The sequence below is a fragment of the Diabrotica virgifera genome, chromosome 3 (assembly GCF_917563875.1).
Source record: "Diabrotica virgifera virgifera chromosome 3, PGI_DIABVI_V3a".
In the NCBI taxonomy this organism is placed as follows: domain Eukaryota; kingdom Metazoa; phylum Arthropoda; class Insecta; order Coleoptera; family Chrysomelidae; genus Diabrotica; species Diabrotica virgifera.
In genome coordinates, this window is record NC_065445.1 from 154,824,932 (window position 1) to 154,839,995 (window position 15,064).

General features: G+C 35.0%; 1 protein-coding gene across 1 annotated transcript in view; it reads right to left on the reverse strand.

Moving 5' to 3' along the window:
- The window catches only part of LOC126882593 (cyclic nucleotide-gated cation channel beta-1), a 229,405-nt gene extending 218,033 nt beyond the window's left edge, over positions 1-11,372 (reverse strand). Inside the window, exons 1-4 of the mRNA XM_050647565.1 lie at positions 11,341-11,372; positions 10,148-10,395; positions 9,808-10,091; positions 472-796 (exon numbers count right to left, since the gene is read on the reverse strand). Coding sequence (XP_050503522.1) covers positions 472-796; positions 9,808-10,091; positions 10,148-10,395; positions 11,341-11,372 — 889 coding nt within the window. The remainder of the gene's footprint in view (positions 1-471; positions 797-9,807; positions 10,092-10,147; positions 10,396-11,340) is intronic.
- Positions 11,373-15,064: the final 3,692 nt, after the last annotated feature.

Genomic DNA, 15,064 nt, shown 5'->3' on the forward strand with positions numbered 1-15,064 from the left:
CCATTTCAGGAGGGCGACACTATTACGGCTGAGCCCGTAATGACACTACGTAAGCGAGGACGGCCCAAGAAACAGGGACCAGCTACCCATACTCCTACAGAGTCTTCTCGAGCTACTCCAACTACTGGCGACTCGTCGAGACGCCTTCCTCGCCAGAGGGGGAGACTGTAGCAAACCGAGCCGGCCCTGTCTTTCCACACCACGGCATGATCGACTGGTGTCGATTGTACCCGACCCCACTACCACATGGACTCGAGGTGGTGGTAGGTACTCGGAGAGAGGCCAGGGCATTTTCAGTCATTCGACAATTCAACATTCGAATCCAAGACGTTGAAAAGTGAAGACGTGTAATAAAGACTTTAACTCAACGTTTCTTTAAATTTCGATAACTTAATGTTTTTTTTGTATTAAGATTTTAGACTCAATAAAGTTTTAATCATAACATTTACAATACTATATTATAAAACTTACCTATAGAAGTGGCTGTTTTGGTGGCAAAATAGAAACACTTAATGTAAGCATTTCCTTTTCCATTAAAAACAAAATTATTGCTACCAATTCCCTCCCAGGCAGAAAACGAATAGTATGCACATGCATTCAGATGAATAAGATACATCATATACATTAAAGTTCTGGAGATCCTGATAACGTAAGGATTCGACAACAGTTTGTCGACTAAGCTGAAGAATTCCCAAAAAGTGTGAACTTTAAAGAACTTTGGTAGACGTAGAATTACAAATTCTGGACCCCAGATTATGTACAGAAAGTCTAAGGGTAGCAGAGATAACAAATCTAGCTGAAAAGAAAAGTAATATTTAATAATAGATAATCATAATACATAATCATTTCGTTGTGAACCGAAACAAGAGCAGTCTTATTTTAGTTACTTCAGAGAGCGCCAAAAGCACTCTAACTGGTTTCAACTCTTGTTAGAGTTTCTTCAGAGAGCGCATATTTGATTCTCTCTGAACCACTAAAATTCGGGGCGCCGGCCTCGACTCACAAACGAAATAACATGATGACATGGATGCCGTGGCGGCATCTGCTGAATACGAAAGAAAGTTTTACTTTAAATGTTAACAATATTGAAAAAAAAACTATTAGAACTAATATTCTGGTTACACCATTCGTGGCTTCTAAAATTTTGCAAGTAAACGAATTGCCGGAGCTAAGAAGGCCGAGGGAAATATATCAGATTGCATCTCACTTCCTCCCTGTCCAGCACGCTAAAATTCTAACAAAGATTAGTTCCCAATACTCAGAATAGTAGTTGAACTAATAAAAATAATAAATAATAATTTCGTTGTGAACCGAAACAAGAGCCGTCTTATTTTAGTTAGTTTATTTTAATACAATATTTGAAAAAAATATTTAATAATAATGTGTTAAATTGTTTGAAAAGTACGTGTAGTCTGGTCGCAACACGAGGTCTCTTGGGCAATTCTAGCTTGCCGTGATTTGATAGTGGTATTATTGGGACCGTGCAAGTTCGGCAAAGCGACCCCTATTTCTACGCTCTGTATTATTATTCGCACTTTTAATTATATTGGCCAATTATATTAGTCCTTGTTACTGGATAATTTTCAAGGCCATAGTCCAAAAAATAATAAGAAGAAAAAATAAGATTCAGGTTATGTTATGAAAACATCAACAATTGTATGTAGTAAATAAAATTAGTTATTAAAATGCAGTACTGCAAGCAAAATACAATTAATTAAATTTACCTTTATATAATAATTGCATATCATATCAATATTGCGGAGCAATATATAATTTTTCTGCTTCATTGACAGAAGGTATGAAATATACGTCAATTTGACAATTTCAATTGACAATATGAATTATTTAAGATAGTTGAAATATTTCTCCGCGACTCGCGCAGGGTCGTTTCTCGTTTCCCTTTCCAAGTACTTGCACACCGCGAATACATAGGTCTTTTGGGTCGCTGGATCCAATGGAAGTGGTCTAGAAGCCCAAATATGGTGCATTTAATTGTTATTAACAAATTATGGTAAAATTAGGTATTTTTCAGGAATTATGAGAAGCCCTCTAAATAAATTGATAGTGTAAAGGTCTTCTCTGGTGTACTTTTGGTCGCTGAATCGAATACGACTAGTCGCGATTACACAAAATCTGTTCTTATTTTGTTAATAACAAATAATTGTTTATTAGCCAAAAAGCTCGATATAATGCGCTATCTACAACAAGTTTGTAGTATTTTTTATAGTATTTATAGTATTTTTATACGCTAAATCGATTGCCACTACTCGTGATAGCTTAAACCACGTTGCGACTTTGAGATTAATAAATTATTGCAAAAATAACGGTTTATAGTACGTTTACTCACGGCTTTTGCTCTAAATTTTTAAAAACCACTTGGATTGATATTAAAGGTAACGTTAAGATAGGCAAAATGCCCTCACTCCCAGAATTCAAATTTTAAAATTTTTTTACGTTCTATGCAATTAGAAAATGAAATAACGCAGATTTTTAGCTCGCCAACCCCCTTACCCCTTCCCCCACAGCCAAAAAGGTAGATTTTTAGATTTAATTTTTTTTAGTTGGTTTGCAATTGATTTAAAAATTTCAAAAAATTCACACATGTATCTGAGACTTTTACAAAACATGTCCATTTTTTATGGACCTGTAAGTCGAGTGTACATAACCTCAAATTTTTTTAACTTTTTTAAAGCTTATAACTTTTTTTGGAGGGGGCTGCAGGTCCAATTTTTTTTGCATTTTGTGTATTTTATCAAAAGCTATCTCTCTGATTTTTTTCAGATTTTTCCGTTAGCTGCGCCATCTTGAAAAATCCGGAAAACTGTTTTTTTTTAGGGGGTTTTTGGGGATTTTCTCCATTTTATAGACTGCAACATAGATCAACTCAAGGCTTTGTTAATAGATTATGTAGAATTTGAAATAACTGAGTATTTTAGGACTATCAAAAATTGGGCAAAACACCCCAAACCCCCCAAAAACCAAGTTTTTTTTAAGATATATCAGGGTTTTTGCCGGCTTAATGATATTTTTGAGATCGATACAGCCTAAATATTTTGAATTTTTTTCATTTTTTTACTTTATATGTGATTAAAAAATAAGACTCATCGCATTTTTAGCTCACCACCCTCTCTCCCTGCTTCCACAAAAACGTCAATTCTTTAACTTTTTTTATTTAGTTAAGTTGCAATTAATTTAAAAATTTTATGAGGCTTCTACAAAACATATCTATTTTTTCTAGACCCGTAGGTTAAGTGTACACATAACCTCAAAATTCCTTTTTTATTTTTTTAAAACGTATTTTTGACTTCGATCGATACTTGTTTTACGATATTTCTTAAAACGTCCAATGAATTGTACACCTCTCTCGCGGGCGACCGCCTCAATACGTGCTTAGCGCTCATTTTTAATTATTAAAATTAATAGTTAGTAATAAAATAATGACAAAAATTTCTTCGGGCTCTTGTAGGGGGGCTTTAAACTTTGATTTGGTCACTTTCTGACTTTCCTAGTAATAATTTTTAATCGAGTTATTTAATCGAGACTTTTTTGTTCAAGTTGATCCAGAAAATCTAAAACAGATTTGTCCGAAGTGAAGAAATTGATTTTTTGGATTCGTTTAAAAAATTGTTTAAACAATTTTCCGACCGCGGTACAGCCAGGGCCTCGATTTTTTACCCTTCGCTTCGTTATCGAACGTATTCGTTTCGTATCTGAGCCTCAATTTTTGACCCTTCGCTTCGTTATCAAACGTATTCGCTACGTATATTAAACAGATACGAAGCGAATACGTTCGATAACAAAGCGAAGTGTCAAAAATCGAGGCCCTGGCACCTTGTGAATTTGTTTAAAGGACCTGTTTTTAAGTAAGTTTGTGCAAAAAAAAAGAAACGGAATAATTTACCTAACGGGGACAAGCATACATCGTGGACTATTTGCATTATGAGCCAAATGTAGATGGTTTGAAAAACATTAAACGATAGATATCTATGTCTTGTATATATCTTGTAGATGCGAGTTGCGCAAACGGCAACATAACCATAGGCTGTTCTGTTGTTCGCATGTAGTTGCCATAATATAATATTTATGGCATGGAAGATATTCTACAAAAATCATCAAGCCAGCAGAATATCTTGCAAAACTCTTTGACAATACAGATGTTATACCTGTAATATACGAAGACAGCAATGAAGATTTTAGAACTGTTAAGTGTAATACCAATGAATATAACTCTCCGAATACTCTATGAATATATCTATACGGAGCTATATATTCTTTGGTAATACTTTCCTCATTCTTTTTATGGTATTTTATGTGGCAGTAAACGTAAAGCAAAATGACATTATACGCAGAGATACATGTAGGTAATGTAGATGGTACAAGCAGATGTTTGAATAATTAGAATATGTATAATGTAAGGTAATATTAGGGTACCTAAATATAAACTAATGAACAAAGAACAAAATATTTTGATTCACAAAACTACAAGAAGTATCATCATCATCATCATCATCATCACGTAGCGCTACAACCCTGGGTGGGTCCTGGCTGACTGTACAACTTTCTTCCAATTTGTTCGGTCTTCCATCAACCTAGGGTCAAATGGGATGTTCATTTTTCGGAGATCTTCTTGGATTATCTCTCCATCGCATTCTGGGACGTCCGAGTGGTCTTTTGCCTGTAGGAATCTTCTCCCATACCAGTCTTACAAGTCTCTCGTTATGAAGTCTGTGCACGTGGCCTGCCCATCTTAGTCGCTGTGATTTAATTTCTTGGACAATATCGGTGTCATTGTAGAGTTCTTTTAATTCGAGATTGGTTCTGATCCTATACTGATTTGTGTTAATGTCGTGGTGAGGTCCGAAAATTTTTCTAAGTGTTTTTAGTTCAAAACGTCTGAGCTTTTCTTCGTTTGATTTGGTCATGGTCCACGTTTCGCAACCATATGTTAGTACAGGTCTGACGATGGATTTATAGATTTTGATCTTGGAACTTCTTGTAAAATTTTTTGATTTTATAAGCTTATCCAGTGCGAATAGACAGCGATTTGCTGATTGGATTCTGTCTTTTATTTCTTCAGTAACATCGTTTTCAGTTGTGATTACGGCTCCCAGATACTTAAAACGTTGTACTCTTTCGAAATCGTAGGTGTTGACCGTCACATTTTGTCCTATCCTGTCTCTTCGTGTCGTTCTATTTATACACATATATTTCGTCTTTTCTTCATTAATCCTCAGCCCTACTTCGCTTGTTGCTCCTTCCACCTTGTTGAAAATGGCCTTTGTGGATAGGATGGAGTCTCCAACGAGATCAATGTCATCTGCGTATGCTAGTAATAACTTGGGACCTTGAACCGATAGCAGTTCTGTTTTTATTTCGGCCGACCTCATGGCTTTCTCTAATACAAGGTTAAAAAGTAGTGGAGATAACGCATCACCCTGTTTGAGTCCACTGTTGATTTCGAAGCTGTCAGACAGTTTATTATTTACACGTACTTTTGATATTCCACCCTCCATACAGACTTTAGTCATCCGAATGAGTTTCTGTGGTATTGAGAACTCCGCCATGGCATTCCATACTTGGTTTCTTTCTACGCTGTCATATGCCTGTCGAAAGTCTATGAAGAGATTGTGTATGGGTCTGTTATACTCCCATCCTTTTTCTAGAAGCTGTCTCAGCGTGAATAGTTGATCTATTGTGGACCTGTTTGCCCTAAAACCGGCTTGATACTCTCCTAGGACATCTTCAGCATAAGGGGTCAGTCTACTAAGAATGATGTTTCAGAGGATTTTATATGCCGTGTTTAAGAGTGAAAGTCCTCTGTAATTCGCGCATTTTGTTTTGTCCCCTTTTTTGTGGATGGCCACTATGATGTTTTCCTTCCATCTTGCTGGTATCCTTTCTTCTAACCATATCTGTGTTATTAATTGGTGAATTTGGCGATGTAGTGTTTCTCCACCACATTCAGAAATTCTGCTGGTATCTCATCCGTACCCGCCGCTTTGTTATTTTTCAGCTTATTTAAGGCCTTTCGGGTTTCTTCAAAAGAGGGATTTTCGAGAGACATGTCTGCTGTTATATAGATCTCTTCTTTGTGCTGTTCTTCCTGTATGATGTTTAGAAGGTCCCTGAAGTTACAGAAGGTTACAAGAAGTATGATATATTAAAATGTACTTTTTGTAATTTATAATTTAATAATTATTAACTATTCTAAATGGGAAATAAGCCACAATTTAACAAAAAAATGATTTTATTAACGTTTCGACGTCCACCACAGACGTCGTTGTCAAAATACAAAATATTAATAAATTAAACGAAAATGTAGCTTGGTAAAAAAATCTTTTCTTAAAAATATGTAATCATTTAATTGAATCCGACTTATTTATATAGATCGCCCCAAACCCTTTTTTCAGTGCGTCTCAGATTATCGAATTCTCTCTAACGCATTACAGATGAAAAATAAAATTATTTTTTAGTTAAAGTAACGTTTACACGTATCCAGTAACTGGCGCCAGTCTCACTGGAATGCGAGTACTTGACTAAGACAGCGCTGGATAGGTTCGTTTACACGTATCCAGTAACTGGCGCCAATCTCACTGGCACTCTTATTAAAAATCCTAATACTGCCACTGAAACCACAGGTACGACAGCGCCAGCGACTGGAACGCTGTGTTTACACGTATCTACAACCACTGGCACGGGGTTAAAGGGGACGCGGACGAGGGCCACTGGCATGAAAAATAGACCAGCTTTCTATTCGAGACAGCGCTGGCAGACAGCGCTGGACTGGAGCAAAAAAGCGTTTACATGATGCCACTACCATACCAGCACTGTCGTTCCAGTGCGACTGGCGCCAGTTACTGGATACATGTAAACCTGCCTTAAATTGTGGCTTATTTCCCATTTAGAATAGTCAATTACAAAAAACCCTTACAAAACTTTAACTAATAAAAAAGTTAAAGAATTGACGTTTTTGTGGGGGCAGGGGGAGGGGGTGGTGGGTTAAAAATGCGATGAGTCTTATTTTTTAATCACATATAAAGTAAAAAAATGAAAAAAATTTAAAATATTTAGGCTGTATCGATCTCAAAAAATATCATTAAGCCGGCAAAAACCCTTATATAACTTAAAAAAACTTGGTTTTTGGGGGGTTTGGGGTGATTTGCCCAATTGTTGATAGTCCTAAAATAATCAGTTGTTTCAAATTCTACATAATCTATTAACAAAGCCTTGAGTTGATCTATGTTGCAGTCTATAAAATGGAGAACATCCCCAAAAACCTCCTAAAAAAACAGTTTTCCGGATTTTTCAAGATGGCGCAGCTAACGGAAAAATCTGAAAAAAATCATAGAGATAGCTTTTGATAAAATACACAAAACGCAAAAAAATTGGACCTGCAGCCCCCTCCAAGAAAAAGTTATAAGCTTTAAAAAAGTTAAAAAAAAATTTGAGGTTATGTACACTCGACCTACGGGTCCATAAAAAATGAACATGTTTTGTAAAAGTCTCAAATACATGTGTGAATTTTTTGAAATTTTTAAATCAATTGCAACCCAACTAAAAAAAATAAATCTAAAAATCTACCTTTTTGGCTGTGGGGGAGGGGTAAGGGGGTGGCGAGCTAAAAATCCGCATTATCTCATTTTTTAATTGCATAGAACGTAAAAAAATTAAAAAAATTGAATTCTGGGAGTGAGGGCATTTTGCCTATCTTAACGGGGGGTACCCTTTGGCATACACGTAGCTGATATGTCAAACAAAGCAAGTAGTGATATTGTGCCGATGTGTGCTTTTACCTGGAAGTGAGTTTCACTCCTTTTCGGGGGTGAAAAAAGAAACCTTTAAAATAAGTCCAGAAGTGGGTAAACTGATTAATTCTAAGCAACTTTTGTTCTATGGGTACAGTTTTTTCGCTAAGTTAATACTTGTCGAGTTATTTGTTATTTTAGAGTGAATATGTTCGTTTTTCAACAAAAAAAACAAGTTTTTGGTGGTTTTGTAAGCACTTTGGAACTGCTGAAACTTACAGATCATATAAATACAACAAAAGTAAAGCAACTTGTGAAGCGGTAACGATTAACTTCATTTGAGATGCTAATTAGGGAGTGATTTTCCCGTTTTTTTACCAAAAAAGGAGGGACCAACTTTGTTTTGAGCGTAACTTGCTTATTTTTGATACTAATTACTTTTTCAAAAAAAAAAGAATAAAGTTTTTTTACAAGGTTTAAAAAAGTTGTAACGACTTTTCTCCAAAAAGTGCCTCATTTTTTGGTTGACAAATATAAACCTGTTGTTCATTAGCTACAACTCCACTTCTACTGGGTCTACGGACCTTAAGCTTACACCATTCTTTTCACTTTTTTATAATCTATATTTTTGCTAAAAAAATTTTTTTGAAAACATAGTTACTTTTTGAGTTATTTGCGAAAAACCGTTTAAGAACGTGGGTTTTTTGTTGAGAAATGAACATATTCACTCGCAAATAACTCGAAAAGTATTGACATAGCGAAAAACTGTATATAGCAAAAGTTGCTTAGAATTAATCAGTTTATCCACTTCCGGACTTATTTTAAAGGTTTCTTTTTTTACTCCAGAAAAGGGGTGAAACTCACCCCCAGGGTAAAGACACACATCGGCATAATATCAGTTGTTTTGTCTGACATATTAGCTACGTGTATGCCAAATTTCATGTCAATCCAAGTGGCGTTTTTTAATTTAGAGCAAAAACGGTGAGTAGACATACTATAAACCGTTATTTTTGCAATAATTTATTAATAACAAAGTCAGAACGTGGTTTAAGCTATCACGAGTAGTGGCAATCGATTTAGCATATAAAAATACTATGAAAAAGTCTACAAACTTGCTGAAGATATCGCATTATATCGAGCTTTTCGGCGAATAAACAATTATTATGTTATACAGAACAAGTAAAAAATTCGTTTGTATAATGGTATAAAAAATTTATTGAAAAACTGTTAAAAAGTCATCCAAAAGGATTTGCAAAACGTTTTTAATCTAGATCAGATCATCTTCAGTGCGTTCTGCTTAGTACATGAAACTAGCAACCTTATAGAATAGGTGACATCAAGAAATATGATTTACATTTTTAAAAACTGATGTTAGTAGCGATTTTTTAAAAATGTATATCATATTTCTCGATATAACCTATTCTATATGGTTGCTGGTTTCATGTACTAAGCAGAACGCACTGAAGATGATCTGATCTAGATTGAAAACGTTTTGCAAATCCTTTTGAATGACTTTTTAATAGTTTTTCAATAAACTTTTTATACCATTATGCAAACGAAGTTTTTACTTGTTCTGTATGATTTTTAATGATGGTATACAGCCAGCTACGGGGACTTTCCCATTGATTTTTTTTTAATTATTTTGTTATTAACAAAATAAGAACAGGTTTTGTGTAATCGCGACTAGTCGTATTCGGTTCAGCGACCAAAAGTACACCAGAGAAGGCCTTAACACTATCAGTTTATTTACAGGGCTTCTAATAATTCCTGAAAAATACCTAATTTTAACAGCATTTGGTAATAACAATTAAACGCACCATTTTTGGGCTTCCAGACCACTTCCATTGGATTCAGCGACCCAAAAAACCTATAATACCACCATCAAATCGCGGTGAGCTAGAATTGCCCACGGGACCCCCTATGTTGCGACTAGACTAGTGTTGCGTATTTGTACAATATTTTTTAGGGCTATTAATATTCTAGCGTTAGAACCATATTTCATTTCACCAGTTCGTTGTTGTATTTCTCATATAATTGATATAAACATGAATTCTCTAGTTACCTTAAACCTTTTACTTTTCATATAATTGCTTCTTAACAACTTTATATCCGTCACCCAGAAACCCTCATGTAAATACTTCACTCTGGGCTGAATACAAAAAACGTCTGTTATATAAATAAAGTCTGCTATATAATCGAACACCATCCAAACGACTCGGTTTTCTTTTGTTTGATAAGGAAAAGTACTTCTCATGGGAATCACCCAAGCGTTATAGAATACTGACATAGCGGCAATCGACATCCAGATTACGTAGAAACGACCATTAGGATCAATTATTTTTCGTTCTAGAATTGTTTATTTCGTAAGTGTTTTTATCAAAAAAGCTGCTACAGAGACCTACCAAAGCGTTGTTTCAAACCCATGGATTCATCTTTTTCTTCAAAACTTTCTTCGATATGTTTATCAGAAAAGGAAATACTCAATTTTTGCTTCATCGGTATAGGAGGTTGTTGGTCGATCGTTTCTCTACTGCTGACTGACGAAGGAGTGGCGGGGGTTTCGATGCGTTCTCTAGCGGCCTGAGCTCTGGTAGAAAAAGCGTCTACTAAGTGCCGTATGCGATCTTGAATGAACTGCTTGTTTGCTGTCCTAAAACCATTACATCAGAAATGAGGGGGTCAGACAAAAAGGGTTTAAGTGCAGTTTTGATAGTTCTGAGATAATCAGTTTCAAAGTTGTTTGAGTTTTATAAATTCTAGGAGTCATTAAACTAAAATATTAATGCTTGTTTGTAATTGGCCCAACCCCAGGCAATCTTACACCCAGAGACATGTAAAAGGAGAGACTTGGCTAGGGATATGCTACTCAATGCATCGGGGTGTAACGCCAATGGACATCCTAAGTCTTGACGTCACAAAATTGGCAGGAGCTTATATTTGGCTCCTAACAATTTTGTTTATAATGTTAAATACTCATAAGGAATTTTTCATTTATTGTTTACGTGGTTTGTGTGACAAAATAAGACTTTTCATTTAGGTATTTAGTTAAAGAAACGTGTCAGTTAAGAGATTATTCGTTTCTGCCCAGGTGAGTTAATTTAATGCAATGATAAGAATGTAAACAGTTTTGAGGTTATGTTTATTTTCAACCACTAAGAAATAAAAACTACCTGAGCAAAAACGAATAAAAATCTCTTAATTAACACGTTTCTTTAACGAAATACCTAAATGAAGTCTTATTTTGCCACACAAAGCACATACATGAAAAATTCCTTATGACAATTTAACGTTACAAACAAAATTGTTTGGAGCCAATATAAGCTCCTCCCAATTTTGTGACAGTTGTGACGTCAGACTTAGGCTGTCCATATCAAGTACGGTGGTCTAGCTGTCTTTAACTGTCGTGCGAGTGTGAGCGTATCTACCAAGAGGTGGGAGTAATGGAACGACACAATCACTGAGGCGGGGGCCATCATATGCTAGAGAGAGAAAGCTAAGCGCCGGTAGAGAGAGGATAGACCACTGACCCGAACTGCTCCACGTTACGCTATTTTTCGGAGCTGGCCAAATCTATGTGTATAAGATCTTTGCTTACACCACTGTTTGTAATTTTGACACTAATGACATTTATGAAATTTTGGCACTTCTGGCATTTTATAGGTTAATTAAGTTATATCAGCGATTTTTTGTGTTTTCTGCGTTATTCCTTAAATTTTTAGATTTTCAGTCTGCTTTTATATAAAAAACAGTAGTTGTTTTTAGAACTCTTTAGAGACGTATTTGTGTAATATAAGATTTATGGATTACCGTCGAAGGCCGACATGATCAACCAAAAAAGAAGATTTTTCTACTGAGTTTCTCGGGTGTCAATCTGTCTTTTTAGTTAAAAAATAAACCATAGTGTACAAGGTTCTATAAAATGATAAAAATAGAAGGGTATATTATTACTTTTTCCACCTACCTCCACCAAAAGTATATTTTTACGGACCTGATTTTAGGGAGTAAAGTTGTACTTTTCCTCCCTAGGGAGGAAAAGTAAAAGTGACGTCATGGTATTTCATTCATGAAATATAACGTATTGACGCCCTGTACAATATCTATTTTCTATTACGTAAGTATCTATACATTTTAACGTTTATTTATAAAACACCTTGTATTTTGCAGAATGGTAAAAAACAGTAAATTGTTATTTTGATTTAACAATGTTTACATTAATAATTTGACTTATATTTGACAGTTGACAGTTATATTGTACCTACTCGTTAGTTTTAGTTCTAATAAATGTTGTTGGTTAGTTACATAAATAAATTAAGTAAAAATAAAAAATGACTTGTTATTTGAGGAAGGTGGAAAAATCATATGTATAATATGGGAGTAAAGTGCCTTTCCTCCCTTGAATGATTACTGCCCTCCGCTACGCGTCGTCGGGCAGTAAACTTCATTCTCGGGAGGAAAAGTAGCAGTTTCCTCCCTATTGTTATACAAATAGCTATTACTATATCCTTCCTTTTTCAATTATTAAAAAAATATACATGAATCGGTATTGATAAATGTTACTGGTAAAACGGTTCAAGTGCAGATTTTAACTATTACTAATCATTTTTATCCCAGCTGTTATCCACAGTGTAACTACTACTGGCACGTTGCATAATACTTTTGCATAATTAGTCTTCAAAGTACGGTACAAGTCTAATATTTATTATTTACTTGAAATTAATCCTGTATTAACATGAGGTTTTTACATAATACTAAAAATAGGTTTGTGGTAAAATGATTCAAGCGCACTTAAACCCGTTTACTACTACTTGTTTTTTACAGAATACTAAAAATACTTTTGTGGTAAAACGGTTCAAGCGCACTTAAACTCGTTTACTACCAATACAAAATGCAATTGTTTTCATTAAATTAAATGTAATGGCGATAGATGGCGACTGTAGGGTGAAATAGGCTTCAATCATTTTACCACCAAGTTACAATACCATTTAAGTATAGATGGCGACTGTAGGGTGAAATAGGCTTCAATCATTTTACCACCAAGTTACAATACCATTTAAGTATAAGAATTTGTACTTCGATCATATTTTTGGAAAAGTGCATTTAAACCCTTTTACTTCTAACCCCCTCAAATGTCAATAAATTATTACTGACACTAATATAAATATACAGGGTGTTAAAATAAGTATGACAAACTTTAAGGGGTAATTCTGCATGAAAAAATTATGACAGTTTGCTTGATAAACATAATGTACGGAACAGTAGCTGGTAGGAAAATCTCCAATTTAAGATTTGCTGATGACACTACACTTATAGCAGCAAATGAGCAACAAATATTTGATCTTCTGCGAAGAGTTGAGTACTAAAACAATAAAGTTGGTCTGAAAATCAATCAAGATAAGACAAAAATAATGGTGGTCGACAGATTCGACACTATTCAACTGACTAACAGGAATACCAGATAGTGAACACCTTTGTCTATCTCGGGTGTAGTATAACTAACGATGGTAACTGTGAAGCAGAAGTTCGGAGACGTATTGGTATGGAAAAAATGCGACGAGTCGCCTAACTATATATATATATATATATATATATATAAATATATATATATATATATATATATATATATATATATATATATATATATATATATATATATATATATATATATATATATATATATATATATTTATATGTTCGGAAAGATTTCCGCGGTCAGGTAAATGAAAATTACTAAGTTCTCGGGAAGAACCGCGTTGAGAATTTATAACTCGACGTTTCGGCACCCTTTTTGGAGCCATTATCAAGAGGGGACTATTAAAAACAAAGCTCACAATAGGAATAGATAGAGCAAGAGATTTAAAAGAAGCTGCAGCGGAAATAGAAAAATTAACAGAAAAGAAATACAACCTAAACAGCTTAGAACAAGAAAGCGTGAGGGATTTATACAGGAGTAGATTAGATAAAAAGTTAGAAACCATGCAATTTACCAGCAATGAAGAGCATTATCATTATATAAAAACATGTCTTCAGGAAGCAGCAACAGAGGCCCTCGGACTCCAAATAAAAAACCACAGAAAAACTCCGTATTGGTGGGACGAAGAAATAGAACAAGAGATTAAAAATAAAAGAGAGAAGTATAAAAAATTTCTGAACACAAGGACCGACGCCGATAAGGTAGAATACAAGAGGGTCCAAGCTAAAGTGCGAAAAATGATATGCCAAAAGAAGAATGAGGCTTGGGAGCAAAAGTGTAACATGATTAACACACATTTAGGAGGACGGAGAAGTACAGAAAGTTGGAAAGTATTAAAATCGCTACGACAGGAAAAGAAAAGAGATATAATATCAGCAATCACACCGGATCAATGGGACGAATATTTTGAAAAACTCCTAAATGAGGACAGAGCGGAATTTTTAAATAACAGTGATACCAGCAATGTAAATATCTTAGCCTCACCATTACGGGTAACAACAAAAGAAGTAGAAGAAGTATGTAAGTTTTTAAAAAATAACAAAGCACCAGGACCAGGGAACATACCAGCTGAACTAATAAAATATGGCACAACAAAATTATATGAAAACCTGGCTAAACTCTTTCAAAGATGCATCAACGGAGCGGAAATCCCAGAAGAATGGAAGACATCATGGATATCCACCATACATAAAAAAGGCAGACGGGATCAATGTGACAACTACAGAGGCATCGCTGTAACGAACTCGATCAGCCGAATATACGGAAAACTGATTAAAAATAAAATCGAAAACGAATATAAAGATATAGAAGCTGAAGAACAGGCAGGATTCAGGGCAGGGAGATCAACGGTTGACCATCTGTTTTGTATTACACAGATTATTGAGAAGAAACTGGCCGTCAACCAGGAGGTGCATCTGTTATATGTGGACTTAAGAAAAGCGTATGATAGCATCCCACAAAACAAATTATGGGAAGCATTAGAGAAAACCAATATAAGCGCAAATTTAATAACAGCGACGAAACAATTGTATACCAAAACTGCATCAAGGGTGAAAGTTGGAAGCAGGCTATCGAGAGGATTCCAAATTAGCAAAGGCCTAAAACAAGGGTGCTGCCTTTCACCGACATTATTTAAGATCTACCTCGAACAAACTCTAAAACTTTGGAAACGCAAATGCAAAAACATGGGATTACCGATCAGCAACAATACAATATACACTTTGTCATTTGCAGACGACCAACTTGTACTAGCGCAAGACTACGATGATATAGAATATATGACAAGGCAATTAATAGAGGAGTACAAAAAAGGTGGTTTGGAAATAAACATAAAGAAGACCGAATATAT